This window comes from Perissodus microlepis, chromosome 16, assembly GCF_051167445.1.
Source record: "Perissodus microlepis isolate ML-2025 ecotype Zambia chromosome 16, ASM5116744v1, whole genome shotgun sequence".
NCBI lineage: Eukaryota > Metazoa > Chordata > Actinopteri > Cichliformes > Cichlidae > Perissodus > Perissodus microlepis.
In genome coordinates, this window is record NC_140476.1 from 6,469,755 (window position 1) to 6,486,727 (window position 16,973).

Genomic DNA, 16,973 nt, shown 5'->3' on the forward strand with positions numbered 1-16,973 from the left:
GATCCACCATGGAGGTTAAGGCGATAAGAAGAAAGTATATCTCACTTCCTCTTTCCCCTAAAGTAAGAGGTTAACTTTAAAATCATAAATGAGGTTCATCCAACCAATGAATTCTTAAGACGGAAATTTAACTTAGATGTGAACACCTTCACATTTTGTGACAATGATATTGAAAGTCTGGATCACTTGTTTTTCTACTGTGAATCAGTGCACCCCTTCTGGATTGACATGTGGAGCTGGCTACAGTTCAGGAGAATTCAGTTACCACATTTGATGGTGACTGTAATAAAATTTGGAATACTTGCTGAGAATGCAGATTTTGACTTGTTGATTAGGACGTTTTTGTTACTGGGAAAAATTTTTATTCACAAATGCAGATATTTTAAAGCTAAACCATGTATAAACAGATGGCTGAATGACTTTAAACTCTGGGCTAAATCGCCGAAACTTGTGAATAACAAGAAAGCTCATAAACTTATTGTATTATTTAACAAGTTTAATCTATGTTAAAAAAGAAACCTCCCTATTTAATGATCATGATTGCCCTTTTTTGTTCATATAAATTTTTGCCTTTGGTTTTAAATCCTTCAATGACTGTTCTTTCTTTTTGTGCCAACTCTTTTTGGCTTTGTGTTTATTGTTTTTTGTTTTTTGTTTTTGTTTTTTTTCTTCCTCTTTTGTCGTTGTAACGCTCAACCGAGGATATTACATATTCGGATTAATGATGGTGCCTTGTATGTTATACTGTTGATTATAAATAAAGTTCTTAAAAAAAAACCTAGCGTCCTGCCATTAGTTGGACGCTAACCTCGCGAGAATATTCAGAAGTTGATCTATGGACCGTTATCAAACTTTGCTCTCTCGGTTTATACCCGCTAATGTGCCGTTGAGTTTCCCCGTAAAGCACCTGACAGCTCGCCGGGAGCCCTTCGGATTACAGAGTTCAAATGAAAGCCGTGATTCTCGCCGCCGGGTACGGAACCAGGCTCCAGAGAGATGTGTTGGCGGACACCACCGGAAGGTTCGCCCACCTGGCGCACGTAGCCAAGCCGCTGCTGCCCGTCGGTCGGTGCCCTTTGAGCTCACGCTGGATCCACGCGCTGACAGTGTCCGGCTCCGTGGACACCATCTATGTCGTGGTAAATAACCAGTAACTAGGTCCAATAACTGACTCCATTTCACAGGAATCTGATCCGACTCTGCGTAACTGTTAAAATGATAAACCAGGTTTGAATATGTGTGGACAACAGTGTTGGGGAGTAACGGAATACATGTACCGCCGTTACGTATTTAAAATACAAAATATGAGTAGGGATGGGTATTGATAAGATTTTCACGATTCCGATTCCATTTTCGATTCTGTTTAACGATTCGATTCTTTATCGATTCTCTTATCGATTCTTTTTTTTTTTTTTTTTTTTTTTAAAAAGGAGAACACTAAGGTCGATTAGCTTAGAACTTTGTTTTATATCTTCTCTTTGAACAAGATAGAAATTTAGGAGTAACATGGCTTTACAAACCCAACAGTGAGATCTTAAGAGATCCAGCCTATGGCTCTTTAATGGGGTGTCACAGGGTCCCCAGGAAAAAAAAATTGTAAATGTAAAATAATAAAATAAATATTCTTCTGTAGCAATAACAAAGTATAACATAAATTATTCTGTAGCAATTACACAAGAATATCCAGTAATGTCCCTGCCTACAATTAAACACATTCACTTACCGTAAATCGGGGCATCTGCTGTGGCAAATGGGTGCAAGCCTTTTACCTCAAACTTAGTCACTGCTCGGTGACATTCGTCTATCCTGGCCTGAAAGGAGACGCTACCGGTAGACTGCAGCAAGAACTGCCAGCATCTGAGCCAGCCAGACTCTGTCTGTCTCTCTCATCATGGTCACCTAAATGCACAGTAATGGCAGGTTTTGTAATAAGGCAGATCGCGCTAACATAATATGCACTGTTAGTTGATTTTTTTACCTGCCGCATTAATGGGAGAGGATGTGCAAACGTTACCTCTGCTGCTGGGTGGAGATTCACGAGTCCGGAGCGGAATTAAAAACACGACATTCATTTGAGGTTATCGCGTGTTATATAGTGTTTCCTCCCTTAAATGAAATATCTACTTTTCAAGTATTGCAAGTTGCCCTGTTGTCATCCGTTCTCGGAAAATATAACCAAACTTTTGAGCGTTTGAGCCGCTTAGGCGCCGTGTTTCCTGCCAGGTAAATGACGCTCCGCAACGTGGTGACGTCATTCGGGGCAACTGGAATCGATAAGGGAATCGTTTGCAAAAATGGCAAACAATTCCAAGGATTTGAAACAGTGGGAACCGGTTCTCAACAAGAACTGGGTTTCGATACCCATCCCTAAATATGAGTAACTGTATTCCGTTACAGTTACCGTTTAAAAAAGTGGTATTCAGAATACAGTTACTTTGTTGAAATAAAGGGATTACACGCGGTCTCTTCCTGTTTCATATGTTAGGCTATCCCCTCTATTTTGGTAATTCCACGTCGGTGGAAAGCCAAACAAAACACGCATTAAGAGGCTCAAATGCCTGTCTCAATCTTGCGTCTCATAATGACGTGAAGAAATATTTTTTAAAATTATTTAATATGAAAGCAAAGGGGGAGAGTGTTACAGGCATCGCCCTAAAGAATGTAGCCTTATGGGCAGAGTAGTGCTGCAGGGAGAATGGACTGCCATACCAGTTATGTGTCTGTGAGCGCCAGGGAGGGAGAAAAAGGAGAGACGAAAAGTACGAGCTGTCACCGAGCAGAAACGGGAGCTGGAAGCATGTAAATATAATAATAACCACTGCAGCTAAAAAGAGTGCCTGACGAGCCCAGTTGTAAGTAAGCTATTAAGACTCGGCTTTTTTCGTGTTTTCCTCCGAAACAATGAGTTCCGTTGGAGCAGCCTTTCAACTCCTCTCTCTGTTGACCCAGACAACAAAGTAAAGCTAGTTTTCGGCTATGAGCCCGACACAAACCCGACGTATTAGCCAGAGGTCCCTTTACTGCGGTTCAGAGCCGCGGACCTGTTATAAATACGCGCGGAATAGTTTTCTATACGAGATCGCTGCAAAAAGTGCAGCCTTACCTAATGTCCACCCTACTGTTACTCATTTTATATTAAGATTTAAATATCTAGTTGGTATTGGTATGGCGAGTAACCTTCAGTAATACTAATAAATCACACAGCAATAGTACATTCATGTAGTTGTAAAAAAGCATGATAATATGTTAAGTAATCCAAAGTATTCAGAATACGTTACTCTCATTGAGTAACGTAACGGAATACGTTACAAAATACATTTTCGGGCATGTATTCTGTAATCTGTAGTGGAATACATTTTAAAAGTAACCTTCCCAACAATGGTGGACAAACACATCAAAGATAGTTCCCTGATTCACTTTACATGTTAGTCAAATAGATAGAGATAAAATGTTAGGCACAGCCCAGACAGCAAGGAGACATTGAACTGATGTTGATTTTTCATCTGATCCATCAGAATCGTCAGGATTGAAATGTCAATGAAATATCAATGTTGAAACAACATTAAAATACTGATGAAACCTGACATTGACATTGAAATAACATTGATTCACTGTTGTTCTGTTATTGTTGATTGTTGATCTATTTATAGTTGACAATGTGACAACAATCACGTAGTGAGTACCTTCTCTTCTGATGTAATGATTAAAGTTTGCTTATAATGCTTTGGTCTTGTCCTTGTTTCAAATGTTCTGTTTACAGTTAAGATATTTTCTACCTTCATCAGTAACGTGCAGGTCTGTGACCCACTCTTATCCTCTGCTGATCTCCACAGACCAACACTCTGTACCTCAGGGCGTTTGAAGAATGGGCAACAAATTTCACAAATGTCCAGATCCTCAGCGACCAGACGACAAGCAATGATGTAATCCTTTACACTCCGCTTCCATACCGTCCTCTGACCTGTAATCTAAAGATTTTTTTACACATGCCCCGCAGTGCTGAGCAGTGTTGGTCAAGTTACTTGAAAAAAGTAATCCTGCTACTTTACTGATTACTTATTTTCAAAAGTAATTAGTTACTTTTTAAAACATGATTTATCCCCTAAATACGTAATAAAGCAATAGATCTTTCAGCCCAATTCTACTTTTTCTGCATAATCCATCATATAAAATGTAATCAAATGAAAAAGTCTCTTTTTAAAACTTGTTTTATTAGTTTTAATCTTTTAACTTTATGCATCAAGCAAACATTAAATTATATGCAACATTCTCTGACTGGAAGAAATTTGTTTAACATTTAAACCTATTTTCTGCATATTCCAGCATATAAAATAAAATAGTTTTTGTTTACACTCACTCTTTCAAATAGATGCACGTAAAACACAGCAGAAAATAAATAAAATCAAAGACTCAGCGGTCCTGTTGCTCTATTTTCACCTGTATAGCAGGAGTGGGGCATGCGGAGGTTTGCCCTGGTGCAGGTGTGCCGCAGCAGTCAGTGGAAGAATTTGGCAGTTTCTCTGTGAATTTCACATTCCAGCGGCAGCGTATTTGGTGCTTGCTCGGACGTTTAGGGGTTTTTTCGCCGTAAAAAGAAGTTTTCTTCCCACGCAGTGAGCAGCGAACGATAATGTTTTTGTCACTTTTTACGGAATCAAACTCAAAGTAAGGTCAGTACTTCCACGCTTTAAACGCTGCACGGTCATACTCTCTCCTGCACTGTTGCCACGAATGTCGCACTCGCTTACGTCATTGTCATGAGACACTCTCGCAAAAAAAATCACGGTTTTAGTAACGCAGTAACGCAGCGTGCTTACGGGAAAGTAACAGTAATCTAATGAAGGTAAACTTTTGCATAGTTTCATTAAATATGCTGAAGCTCTTGTACATTAAGTAAGCTGTTGATTCCGATGTCAGGCAGGGATTTTCTTCTCAGATCTGGTTGATTAACTGGACTGATTTGTCCTTCACCAGGAACGACTGGGCGCCGTGGCCTGCCTGCAGCTCGCTGTGAAGCACTTTAACATAGAAGATCATGTCATAGTTATCGGAGGGTAAGTTTGTGTTCCTTAGCTCATGGTAAACTGTAGTTTTGAGTGTGTAAACAGCTCTGAGATGTAGCTCTCTCCCTGTCCATCCTGAACAGTGACACCCTCTTCAAAGAAGATTTCAGCCTCAGGAAAGTTAAAGAGAGGTTCTCTGATGTCCAGTCAAAGTGTGAAGACAGCTGCCTTGTGCTGTCGTATCAGTGCAGAGACGAGGGTGAGGTTAATAAAGCTGTTCACGTGTCCAACATCAGCCGTGGCTTTGCGTCTTCTTCCCAGTTAGTTCTGTATTTTATGTTTGTGTGTTCAGAAACCCAGAAATATGGAATCCTGGAGGCAGACACTGATCTTCGTGTCCTCTGTATGAAGGAGAAGCCTCTTCCCTCAGAGACAAAGTCCAGGAGAGCAGTAAGTTCAACACAAATGGTCAGAATGTGGTAAAATATACACTCAGGGATCTTAGGGTTAAAGACTGTAAATGAAAGATGGAACTTTACTACTCAGACTCAGAAAGCAGAGCTGACTATTTTTGGTTTTCAGTGCCCTTGTTTCTACGTGTTTTCAAAAAGAAGTCTTCCTCTGTTGGACACTTTCCTCGAGGAAAAGAAGGTAAACGAAATAAGCCAACACTCCACAATTAAGTTATGTTTTTATTATTAACGAGAAGCTTAATATTTCCACAGGATGCTCCAATCACAGAGAAAGACGCTCCCGGAAACTTTGTGTCTTGGCTCATCCCGAGGTAATTTCAGCTGAGAGAAATCTGAGTTTTACTCCAAATAAATAACTTCAGCTTTTTGTGTGTTTCAGAAGGAATCAGGGTTTCATTTTGAATCTGTTCTTGTATTTTTCATATACTTAAATGACACTCAAGCTTAGATGATGGCAGACTGTTGTATTCTTTTTTTTTTTCAGGAAACCTGTTTACATTCAGGAAATTTCTGGGCGTTTTGATGTTGGAAACTTGCCATCATATGTTGAATGTGATCTGTACTTCAAAGAAAAACTTCAGGAAGTTGAGTCGTACATGGTGTAAAAGGAAGTTTATTTTTTTTAAACTGATCCAAGAAGAAAATTATCGTGTGTGACTGTAAATACACCTTTAAGTTTATGATGAATCTTTTCTATAAATGTTATTTTATTAATCTAAACAATGTGGAGTCTTGTGCATTTGTCCGAGGCCTTCTCGCGGCTGTTCTCCATCTTTGCGATGCGGGAGCCAAACTGCATGGCTCTCTTGGGCAGGACGGCCGATTGACCGAGGCCCAGTCGCCTTGCTGTCATCCTCAGGAGGAGTTTCTCACCGACTCCTCGAGGAAGCGACAGATCGGCCTTCTGCCACACGGGAAGCGAATTCAAGTAGCTCACCACGTCTTCGTCCAAGTACGGAAACCTGCAGAGTCCACAGAGGAGAGCGCCTTTAATCTGCGGTGCTCAAAATAAATTCTACACTGAGCTGCAGTTTCAACCAGTACACCAGTCATGATTTCATACGTGACATGAATTTTTTAAGAATAACAAGAGATAAAACACCCACTGTGATTTTTTTTAGCCACCTTACAGAGTGCTGTGGAGGGGAGCTGTATTAACTGTTCATGCCTCTCAGTTCAATTATGTGATTAAATGAAAAAATTAATAATAATTTGGCAAAAATGTTTATTTACACTAAAAATTCCCAAAGAGCACAATTTGTTGTGCTCTTTGCACTTATTGACAAATAAAACTTATACCAGCTGCAAATAAGAGGACATTTATTCCACTTCGGGTATATAAAGAGCTCAAACTTAGAGGAAAAAAAAGCTGAGACTTTATCATAATAAAGCTTTTTTTTTTTTTTAAATATAATTTGCATATCGGCCAGAATTTCAAAACCCATTCCAGTTTACAACCTCATATTAAAGCTATGAAAGTGTGGTATTTAGCTTCATTATCAGTGTACAGACACCTCAGTTTAAAATCTCCACCTGTAGAAAATTCACAGAAACGGACGGCACATCCTTCAAACAGAAACGGCATGCTGCTTAAATTTAAACCAGACTTGAACAAAAATATTATTTCAAGTTGTTTTCATTTCAGTTTTTCCCTGAATGGTTCCGCTTACTGACAGCAGGTGGCAGTAAAATGTTTTAAAAACATGATAAAAAATAGTAAAAGCCGTGCTCTTTTTTTTCTTTTTTAAACATCAGGAAGGAAAACTCCACCTATCTGTTAGACATCAAGGATACACATGGGATGTTATAAAGACCCCAGATTCATTAAAATAAACATCTTACCCACCACACAGACAAAACAAGCTTCACTTGCAGACCTACCGAGCTTCCTTTCCATGGTCCCCGATCACTCTGTCGTCTCTGCCCAAATTCCTGGAGGAGATCCGGCCCAGCTCCATGGCCAGCTCCTGGATCAAGCCTTCGTGTCCAGAGGTCTTAAACCGGACTCGGTGCCTGGAGTAACCAGCCAGCTGCTCATCTGCTCCGATTCCGGTCAAAATGACCTGCACAAATCAGAAACGTCTCTGATAACAAGTTTTTAAAGTTAAATGTGGAATAATTCTGCTTTCCACCAGCTCTGTATTTTTCTAGCTTTACATGATTCAAAGCTCACAATAATCCTAATCTATCTTAAACTGGCCTTTAACACCATTTATTACCCAAACTCTTTTATTCCTGAGAATCCTCCTCAAACGACAAGTTTCATCAAATTAAAACTCCACTCTTTGTCACCTTTGCCGACGACGTGAATGGCCTCTGGTGGTTTCCCTCCGCGATGAATCCCACTCCTCTTGCAGCGAACCAAACAGCACAGCCGATGCTGTCGTCCAGCACAGTGTCCAGCGGATGCACCAGGTGACAGACGCGCTCCAGGCGCTTTTCCTGCAGCTCCTCCTGCGTTACGTTAATCTCCACAAAGTTCCACTTCCTCTCAGGGTTCAGTTCTTGTAGTTCCCTGAGCCCAGATCTTCCAGTGATTCTGTCAGGAACGTCAAAGGGGCTAAACACTTGGGAATTTCCCCAATCAGCTTTTAAATCTATGGGCTTATTTTTGGGCTTTCTCGAGGACTCGTTCTGTTTTTTGGGCTCCTGTAGTTTAAAGGCCACATTCAACAGGTCTACAGGCTCGTGTGCAGGTACGTGACGGTCAGCTAAAGCAGCCAGGATCATTGAATCAATGCCTCCTGAGAAAAGTATGGCAACACGAGCACAGTCAATAGCAGGAGGAGAGAGGTTTAGAGCCCTGAAAGGTAGAGACTGAACGCGTCTCCTCACTGCCTCACTGAGAACGTCGATGAGATGATTCACCTCATCAGTTTTCTCCTCACTGCCCAGCAGCTTCTCCAGATCCTCCACAGACAGACATGAGTTTGAGTGAATTTCTGTATCATTTAATGTTTCTGGAAGAGACACATTCATAGATGGAACAGGTGAAGAGAGTTCAAGACCCGACTGGTTCATCACAGCACTGCAACCTCTCGGGATGGACTCCAACACCTGAGGTATGGTGTCATTACTGACATCACTTTCTGCATGAGCCCAAGGATAAACCTCAAATGCCACACAGCCAGCTTCTGCTGCCGCCTTGAGGTTAACCCTGAACACACCAGCTGCCGGGACTTCCTGCCACACGCACTGTTTGGGACCAGAAGTGTGAGCAGCCACAGAAGTTAGAGTCAGTTCGCCGGCCTCTGCGTCAAATGTCCATAATAAGCTCCGCCTACCAAAGAAATCTCGGCCAAACCACAGGTAGTCTCCTGCCTTCTGGTAGTAAACAAACCCCCATGGTCCACGAATAGCAGACAGGACAGTGAGAATCTCTGAAGGGGCATTGCAGGATGATAGCCGCTGAGCTAAAACCGTGGTGTCATTCTCCTCTGGCGTCACCGGCAGGCCACTGAAAATCTCTCCATTCCACAGCAGGATGTTTCCGGCGGTGTCTTGAAGCGGCTGAGCAGTGAGGAGACCTCTCATGTGAAGAACGTGAGCAGAGAATAAACAGCAATAGCTGAGATCTGAGCCTGTGATGGCGAGGTCCCGGCTCGAATTGGGCCCTCTCCTTTTTAAATGTTCATAAACTCTTTGATTCCACTGAGAGTGAGCGGACGCCAGACTCAGCGCACAGAAGATCCCACACATCGCGGCGTTGCTGTGGCCTCAGATATCCTGAAGTTCCTTTTTCATATAATCGAGCTCCTCTGGAAACAGAACAATGCACTAGTTACATGATGCCATAACATTGTGCCTTCACTGTAGGCCTATTATGGCATAAAACACGCTGCTGAGTGTTTAATTATTTAACAAAAAAAAAAAAAAAAAAAAAAAAAAAGGGGGACCCTGTTCCCAACTTTACTGGCATCAAATTCAAAATGAGCAAATACAGGAAAAGCCAGCAAAGACAGAACACACAAAAACAGCCAAGCACTGACACAACCAAGAATAACAAGACTTTCCAACATTTCCAGTGTTTGTTTTTACCTCACTGCAAATATTTCTCAAACCTACGTCTGAATAAAGTCCTTTATTGAGCAGTTTCTGATGCATAAACTTAAAATAAACAATGCAGCTCAGAAACAATCCCACAGTGATGCCGGTGACTTTTCAATCTTTAGCTTGTCTTGATAACGACGCCTGAAGTTTGATCGACATATTCTTGAAAATCTAATGGAGTTTTGTTCAGAACAACTCTGGACTGGACGAGATGTTCTGGGCATGTACTAAAAGAGGAGGCCCTGGGATAGATACAGGACAGACTGGAGATATCACATCTCTCAGCTGGCCTGGAAACGCCTTGGTCTTCCTCCAAATTAGCAGGTGGAGGTGTTCAGGGAAGGGAGGTCTGGCCTTCTCTGCTTAGATTACTGCCCCCAGTCTCCCACTATCCTGGATAGCAGCAGAAAACGATTGGATGGATGGATGTTAAAAAATAAACAAAGCGGGATAAATCTGTTTTTGGCTTCTACCGTGTTTGACACATGATGTATCACATTTTTCAAAAATAATAAACTCTCAGTCAATTTTTTTTTTTTTTTTTTTTTTAGAATTTTTGTTCATCTTTACTTCCACCACGGAAGTTTTCACCTCTCAACCAGAGACATTTCTATCATCTTACTTTTGCACGAAGTGAGTGTCTGACTTCTCTCTCCCACGAAGAAGATGTTACTGTTCCTCTGCTGGATGTAGACTTTCTGAGGGGGGAAACAATCAAATTAATCCACATGTACACTTTCAAAACACATGACTGCACCAGCCTGACAACATAGGGATGTGATTTGCGTGTTTCCCATCATAACTGCACAGATAATGATGTGATCTAATGAATTTTGAGACTTTTCCACTTCCTCCACTTACCCTGTTTTTCTTCAGATTGCAGAGCTCGTCCACAAGAACCTTCTGCTCTTTAATCTGTAAATTGGCAACACGGAAAACTTCACCGATAAAAACTAAACTATCCGAATCTGTTAAGACACATAAAGCTAACAGAAGCGGCAGAATAATTATATATAACGAAAATAACCAAAAGTCTATGTATTTGGGAGACATCCGGTGGTCTGTAACAGCCACATTAGCCGTATTAGCATGTTTGGGCTAACGCTACCTTCTTGTTCAGTTCTTCTTTTACTGCGGCCTGTCCTTCAAACTGCTCGTCACTGCTGCAGCTTTTTGAAGACATGATGGTGCGAAGAAACGTAGAAAAAACTGTCCAGAGTTTTTATTAATAAAACCAAACCCGGTTCATACAGAGTAAGCTCATGCGTCTAACTAGAATGAAGCTTTTCCGGGTGCTGAAGGTTCACACAGTTTGAACTATACTGCCTCCTGCTGGTGGGCGGTGATATAGCCATTCAACTGAATCATTCATCTGTATCAAAAAATACAGATATTAATTTGTGCATGGTCTAATTTTTTTTTTACTTTTTCTTTTTGTTTTCTTTTCTTTTTTTTTTTTTACCAGAGCAAACCACTTAAATATGATATGATTCCTTCTTTTATTTATTTATGTTTTTTATATGCTTGTTCATGCCATGTTTGCCATCCCACAATGCACTTGGATGCACCATATACATCATTGGGTCACCACAAGCTTCCAAGACTTTCTTCAACCTCCAAAGGTAGCCAGCCTGAAACCCCTGGCATTTGTTTTGGCACTTACCTTGAAGCATTATCTAATTAACATTATTTTAATGTGCACCAAAACCAGTCAGTTTCAAAATAATCCAAAGTCCATTCACTTAAACATGGCTGTCTATCTATGTTCATCTCACTAGGCTTTTATCAAAGTCAGCCTTGTTTGGAGCCTACTGAGGATGCCTCCTGGATTCCTCCTAGGTGAAGTGTTTTAGGCATTTATTTTTTACTGGTAGGAGACCCTTCAATAGACCCGGGTCATGAAGGAGCGATTATGTCTCTCAGCAGGCTTGGACCGCCCTAAAAGAGCTGGAGAATGTGCCCGGGGAAAGTGAGGTCTAGGTATGACTGTCACTTTTCTCTCAATTAGAACCACAAATGTCAACCTGCCCCACACAGCAGACACACTTGGGTTGCTGTGACAGTCTGAGCTCATGCATAAGTCCACTGCTGATAAAAACAAAATCAGTGCTGATTTTTACTTCAGCAGCCGGTCAAGCACCTTTTAAACTTGACAAACACACCTGCCTGAAGCCTCACGTTGCTTCGCTGTCCACTCAGCTGCAATGCCTTATTGATCGGAAACAGCTGTCAGATGTTTGCAGTCTCATTCCCTGAAAGCGAGGGCTGTCTTTTCAGGAACAGCGGCCACAGGTTGCCACAGCCGGCCAGACTGTGACCCTTGATGTTTATTTTTCTGTGGTGGAGTTGTCAGGCACATATAAAACTCTTTGGCCTTATATCCACAAAAACTAAACCGACCGCAGCCTTGTTGTGCTCCCAAAACGGTGATTACGACCATTGTTTCTTTGGTCACTCAGATGGTTGGTCATCTTTCTGTATCAGGTGTTGTGACCTTGAGACCTCAAGAGCCATGCCTCAGGTATTTGGATTTTATCAGATTTTATTGAAATACGACTGAGCTGTTCTTTAACACCTTCATTGCAACAGAGCACAAAAAAGAGGAGAAGCATAAAGAATAGATGAATAAGAGATTTCCCATCTTGCACCTGGATCCCTTCTTTAGCTGTGGCTGGTAAATGTGAGACAACTTTGGGCCACAAGAGGCAGGTCATCCTCATATTTTTATCCAGGAGTACAAATTTAGCTGATGTAAACACAGCTTGTTGTTGCACATCCCGGAATCCCTTCAGGGACAGACGTACCTGCAGGTCACATGACCACAAAATGACAGAGCAGCCGCCTGACCGCTGATGACAGCTACCTGACACAGCGGCCCACTAATAGTGGAGCTGGTAATCTGTTTGTAGCGGCTCAGTGTGTGCAGGCTTTGAGATGGTTGGGCGCTCTGTAAAAGATCACAAAGGAACTGAAGCTCCTATTGTCATCACCCGGCTCAAAATACGTGCTTATGTTACCTGTCGCTGTCAGTTTTGCTCCCTCATGCAATGAGACAGCACAGTATGCATATGCACTGCATTTGTTTTCATGTGCATTCACAGAGCTTCGTCCTAAAATAAGTCAACCTCCAACCTGCTTGGATCACACATTAAGAGTTAAATTTAGGGCTGGATTAATCCACTGGAAGGAACCTGGGCTAAAAGAAGCTGCACTGATTCTCTTTGTGTCTGTAAATTAGTGGATTTGTTAGTAATTACCAGTTATCATGGCAAAACTCAACATCAAAACCACCAAAGTATTCTTAAACACAGGACCTCCCGGGGGGTGGCGTCTTCAGGGGGATCCCCTTTGGGTCTTCTGGAATGCAGGGTGGTGCTCTAGGGCCAAAAACTGTAGTTCCTTTAGTGGCCACTTGAGACTTCCTCAACAAATTAGTCAAGTCACATAGACTCCCAACTGTACAGCAGAAATAAACAAGTTTACAACCTGCTGCAAAAAACAGTTTTGGTCTATCTGATTAGTTTCACCCTCCATAATAAGCTTTTAGTAGGTTAATATTTTTCAAAGTCATCCAGCTAGATTTCGATAAGGCTCAAAGTTAGAGCTGTGTCCAGTTTGATTGAGGAATGTGCTGAGACAAGGAGCCGTAGCCAACTGCTTTATCTTCTCTAATCTGAGCTACTGAAATATACCTCTCCATCATGGCCTCTTTGCAGTTTATTAATTGCATCAATATCAAAGCCCTCTCACTCTTTGACTTGTCTTTGCAAGGGTTCGTTTCACCCCCTTGTCTATATTCAGTCTTTATTTTTATACAATTAAAGTTAATTGAGCTGCAGCAGCTTTGTGCAATACTGTACTAGTGTTATCTGATACCTTAGGTCTCCATAGACATCCAACTCAAGAAAACAAACATGGAGAAGGAAAAAATGCAAACATGAATGCTGAGTCCAAAACTAAAGTGTGGCATCAGAGTGGCTGCTGGTGACACTGGTGGTAGGTACGACGTTTTTGTTATATTCCTCGAGCTGTTTTAAGGTGCAGGAGGACACATTGTCCTGTGGGAGGAGACCACAGACATGCAGCTGTGCTATTTCCATACAAGTGCAGAGTTAGTCTGAAACAAATTTTAGGTGGACAGTGCTTGTCTAAGTAATATCCAAATGAAAGTCCAGTGAGAGCATTGTATTTATATAATCCTAAGCAGGACACCGATAACCTAGTAAATTAATATCTTATTCACATTTCTTCTAAGTGGAAGGTGCTTGTATTAACAAGGATAAGATAATAAAATTATTAACAAATTACACAGCTTGCAGAAAGTTAAAAAAAACAAAACATCCACTTCTAGTTAGCAACTTTTAAAACCACGAATTAACAGTTTGCATCACAGACAACTCAAATATTAGATTTAAAGAGGTTATGAACCAGATTACATCTTAGCTTGGCACAGTAAATTTCTGGTTTTATATTTCTGCTCAGGTTAAGCTGTATCATTGAATGTAGAATTGTGCTTTGGAGCAGTTTTGCAACCTTTGGACAGATCCAACTCAGGCATCTGCTCTTTGATTTGTCTCGGAAATCCAGCCTTGAATAAACTTTTCTCATGCCTATAAATAAGCAGGAAATGAGTGACCATCTCCTGCTTATACTACTATACCCAGTGCAATAATATTTATGAAAGGAAGAAGATGAAGATCATTAAAACACATCACAAGCATTTTGGACATCGTAAACAATACTTTGCCAAATTAGACGTGAATGCTCGCCTATAAAGAATTCTGGAGATGCATTTGTTTTTATGCATCACAAAGCTGCAGTTGTTCTTTCTACACTCCAGAATGTGATGCAACCGGTCGTCAGATTTTAGAGTAATTTTGCAACAAGGATTTAAGTAACCAACAGAACTGCAATGAGATCCTCCCACAAAGAGCAAAGAGGCTCTGCTTCGTCACATGTCATTTTGATGGACTGCGTTCAGTGTGTTTGTGGGTGTTTTTGACCTTGAGACAGATTAGGAGCTTCACAGAGTCCATTTTTGTTTTCATACTTAATCTTTCGTAACACCGCAGGGCTGGGGTGGTAAAACTGGAAGATTTAGTTGAGTTTGTGCAAAGTTTTGTGTTGCAAATGGATAAAAACAACAGCCCTAAATTTGCATCAAACCCAACAAAAGTAAAGCACTTGATCTTTGTGGTATAATATGAAAGCCACATAGAACCTGCCCCCACAGGACTGAGCACAATACAGGGCTGTATGTGTGGGTATTATTCACCGGAGTGTGCTAAAAAAAACCTCAAAAAACCTAAACTGTGTCACTGGAGAGCAGTCATGATGTTTCAGTGAGGGTCTCACTCAGCTGATCAGAGTTCATACAATGTGCAGTTAAAAGAGACATACATGCAGGTGTTCACTGAGTGTTTATTGCGGCCCGAGGAGGCTTCATCCATGCAAGCTGTAATTACAGCTGTAATACTGTTCTGTTGACAAAGTGCACGAATGCAAGTCATCCGAATGTGCACTATGTACACAAGTTTTACCTCCAAACTCACCTGCAGCAGCAAGCAGGAGGTAAACAGCTCCACTAGGTCAGCGCAATAACCAAAAGTTTCTTTTGTATGTGGTATCACGTGAGCAGAAAACGCTCCATTAATCTTTAACCTTTGATATAACTCTGCTCTCCCTTGGTCTTTGGCTTTTCTCTGATTCAATTTAAAAGAAAGAATGGCATGCAAAAGAATCATACTAGATCTAAAAATAAAAGTTTTTAATTTAAAGTGAAAGGTTAAGTCTTTACTGATATTAGCTGTAGCTGAATTAGATATATCATTGTAGTTGGCAAATTGTAAAGCTTCTGCTCTGTCAGAGTCAGCTGGTGATGGAAAATTTAAAAAAGTAGATTTATTTTGTAGTACTGAAGGACTGAAATTAAGTATAAATTACAACTTCAAATTTCGAATCTACAGCATCATAGACCTGCAGGTAGTTTTTATACATGTTATACATATGAAACAATACATTTAATAGAGTCAAAAGTACACAAAAATATTAAAGTAGTTACATTTCTTGGCACGTTCGTCACATATTTTCACAAAAGAATTCTTATACTTCAATGAAGCACTAATAATATTTGGAAACGGTACAAATGTGTAGGTCACACATGCGTCATGGTGTTTTAATGCATCAGTTAAAATTTATTTATGTAACTGTTTTAAAGCATTTAAATGCCTTGTATATACAATATGTAACTTTAAATACCATAGACTGCATATCAAAGATGGCCAAAGAAATTGTGACATCATAATGTTGAGCAAAGTCCAGGGTGAACATTTTCACCTTCACTATGTTCCCGTTTTGAAACCAGATGTCACGAGCTACATGCGTGCAGAGAATTATTAATCACATGCTGAAGCAAACTGTGGTTTATGCTTCTTTCAGACTCCAATAAAAAACACAATTTACAAAGTGAACTTCATGTCCCACTTCATGTGGGACTGCTGAACTATACAACCAGAGGAGTCGCCCTCTGCTGGCCATTAACAGAAAATCATGTTTAAGGGACTTCCACATTGGATTCTGGATCTGTGAACAACTTATAAAATCTGTGTTGCAGAAGCAAGTCTTGCCACTCATTCAGTTATCTAAATAAACTTTATTGTGGTCACCAGAACATAAAATTGTTATAATGACATATACGTCATATAAAAAACATATGCTTAAACAGTTTGTTGACTTTTACGCTTTCACCACCATCTTTGTTGATGCAGAACTCTCCAATATGTTTTATTTCTAATCCTTTCACCTATATTTTAACTATATTTTAATATCTATTAAAATATGCTTTGGGGTTGTCTACCATATCAGATCAGAAGCTGGCAAGTGGTTGCTGGTGGTTGTTGGTACTATCAGTCACACAGAAGGTGCTGCTCCAAAAACATCCTTATGATTGCAGATTGTTGCTGTTCGTTGTACTTTGAATGGAAGATGCAGAATTGTCTACAACACCCAACTAATAGTAAAATTGAAATAAAACTTTTAAAAGTGCAAAAAACATTCACCTTCAAAGTAAAAGTTGTGCCTCTGTGTTCCAGACATGTTTCAAAAGGTGGTGCTTTTATTTTGAAGACGAATTTTCTCTGTTTGTGCTTTTGTTGCATTTTTCACAGTTTCATAGATGCTTGGAGAGACTTTGGTGAGTGTTTGCAGTCGGTGTCTTCCATGCAAATTACGGTCGACTGCTGCAATCTGCTAGAGAAGAAAGCGATTGCAAAGATTTTTGTGGTGCAGCAATTTGCACTTCTTTGTGACTAATTTCAGCAACCTCAAGCAACCACAGAGAAACTGGTTGAGGAATACAGATTTTTCCCTGGCAACCAGTTTTGGCAAATGGTCACAGCAAAAATGGCAGATAATTGGTTAGTGGTCACTTCAATCTAAAACTTCAACA

At 40.6% G+C, this 16,973-nt stretch overlaps 3 protein-coding genes across 4 annotated transcripts; 1 reads left to right on the plus strand and 2 right to left on the minus strand.

Moving 5' to 3' along the window:
• Positions 1 to 809: 809 nt before the first annotated feature.
• On the plus strand, positions 810 to 6,081 carry LOC146370291 (uncharacterized). Of its 2 annotated transcripts, XM_084908424.1 has the most exons (8): positions 810 to 1,139; positions 3,834 to 3,923; positions 4,975 to 5,054; positions 5,147 to 5,262; positions 5,356 to 5,453; positions 5,586 to 5,654; positions 5,729 to 5,787; positions 5,961 to 6,081. In XM_084908424.1, the coding sequence occupies exons 1-8, from the start codon at positions 948 to 950 to the stop codon at positions 6,079 to 6,081; spliced, it is 825 nt and encodes a 274-aa protein (XP_084764550.1). In that variant the 5' UTR covers positions 810 to 947. The 2 variants fall into 2 exon arrangements, with proteins under 2 accessions (XP_084764550.1, XP_084764551.1); XM_084908425.1 differs by lacking the exon at positions 3,834 to 3,923.
• On the minus strand, positions 6,074 to 9,175 carry asnsd1 (asparagine synthetase domain containing 1). The gene is made up of 3 exons (XM_084908423.1): positions 7,769 to 9,175; positions 7,358 to 7,539; positions 6,074 to 6,438 (listed from the first exon to the last, which is right to left on the minus strand). Exons 1-3 carry the CDS (start codon positions 9,173 to 9,175, stop codon positions 6,192 to 6,194), a joined length of 1,836 nt encoding a protein of 611 aa, XP_084764549.1. The 3' UTR covers positions 6,074 to 6,191.
• asdurf (ASNSD1 upstream open reading frame) lies at positions 9,118 to 10,825 on the minus strand. The gene is made up of 4 exons (XM_084908426.1): positions 10,635 to 10,825; positions 10,388 to 10,441; positions 10,149 to 10,224; positions 9,118 to 9,234 (listed from the first exon to the last, which is right to left on the minus strand). The coding sequence occupies exons 1-4, from the start codon at positions 10,707 to 10,709 to the stop codon at positions 9,194 to 9,196; spliced, it is 246 nt and encodes an 81-aa protein (XP_084764552.1). The 5' UTR covers positions 10,710 to 10,825; the 3' UTR covers positions 9,118 to 9,193.
• Between the last annotated feature and the right edge of the window lie 6,148 nt (positions 10,826 to 16,973).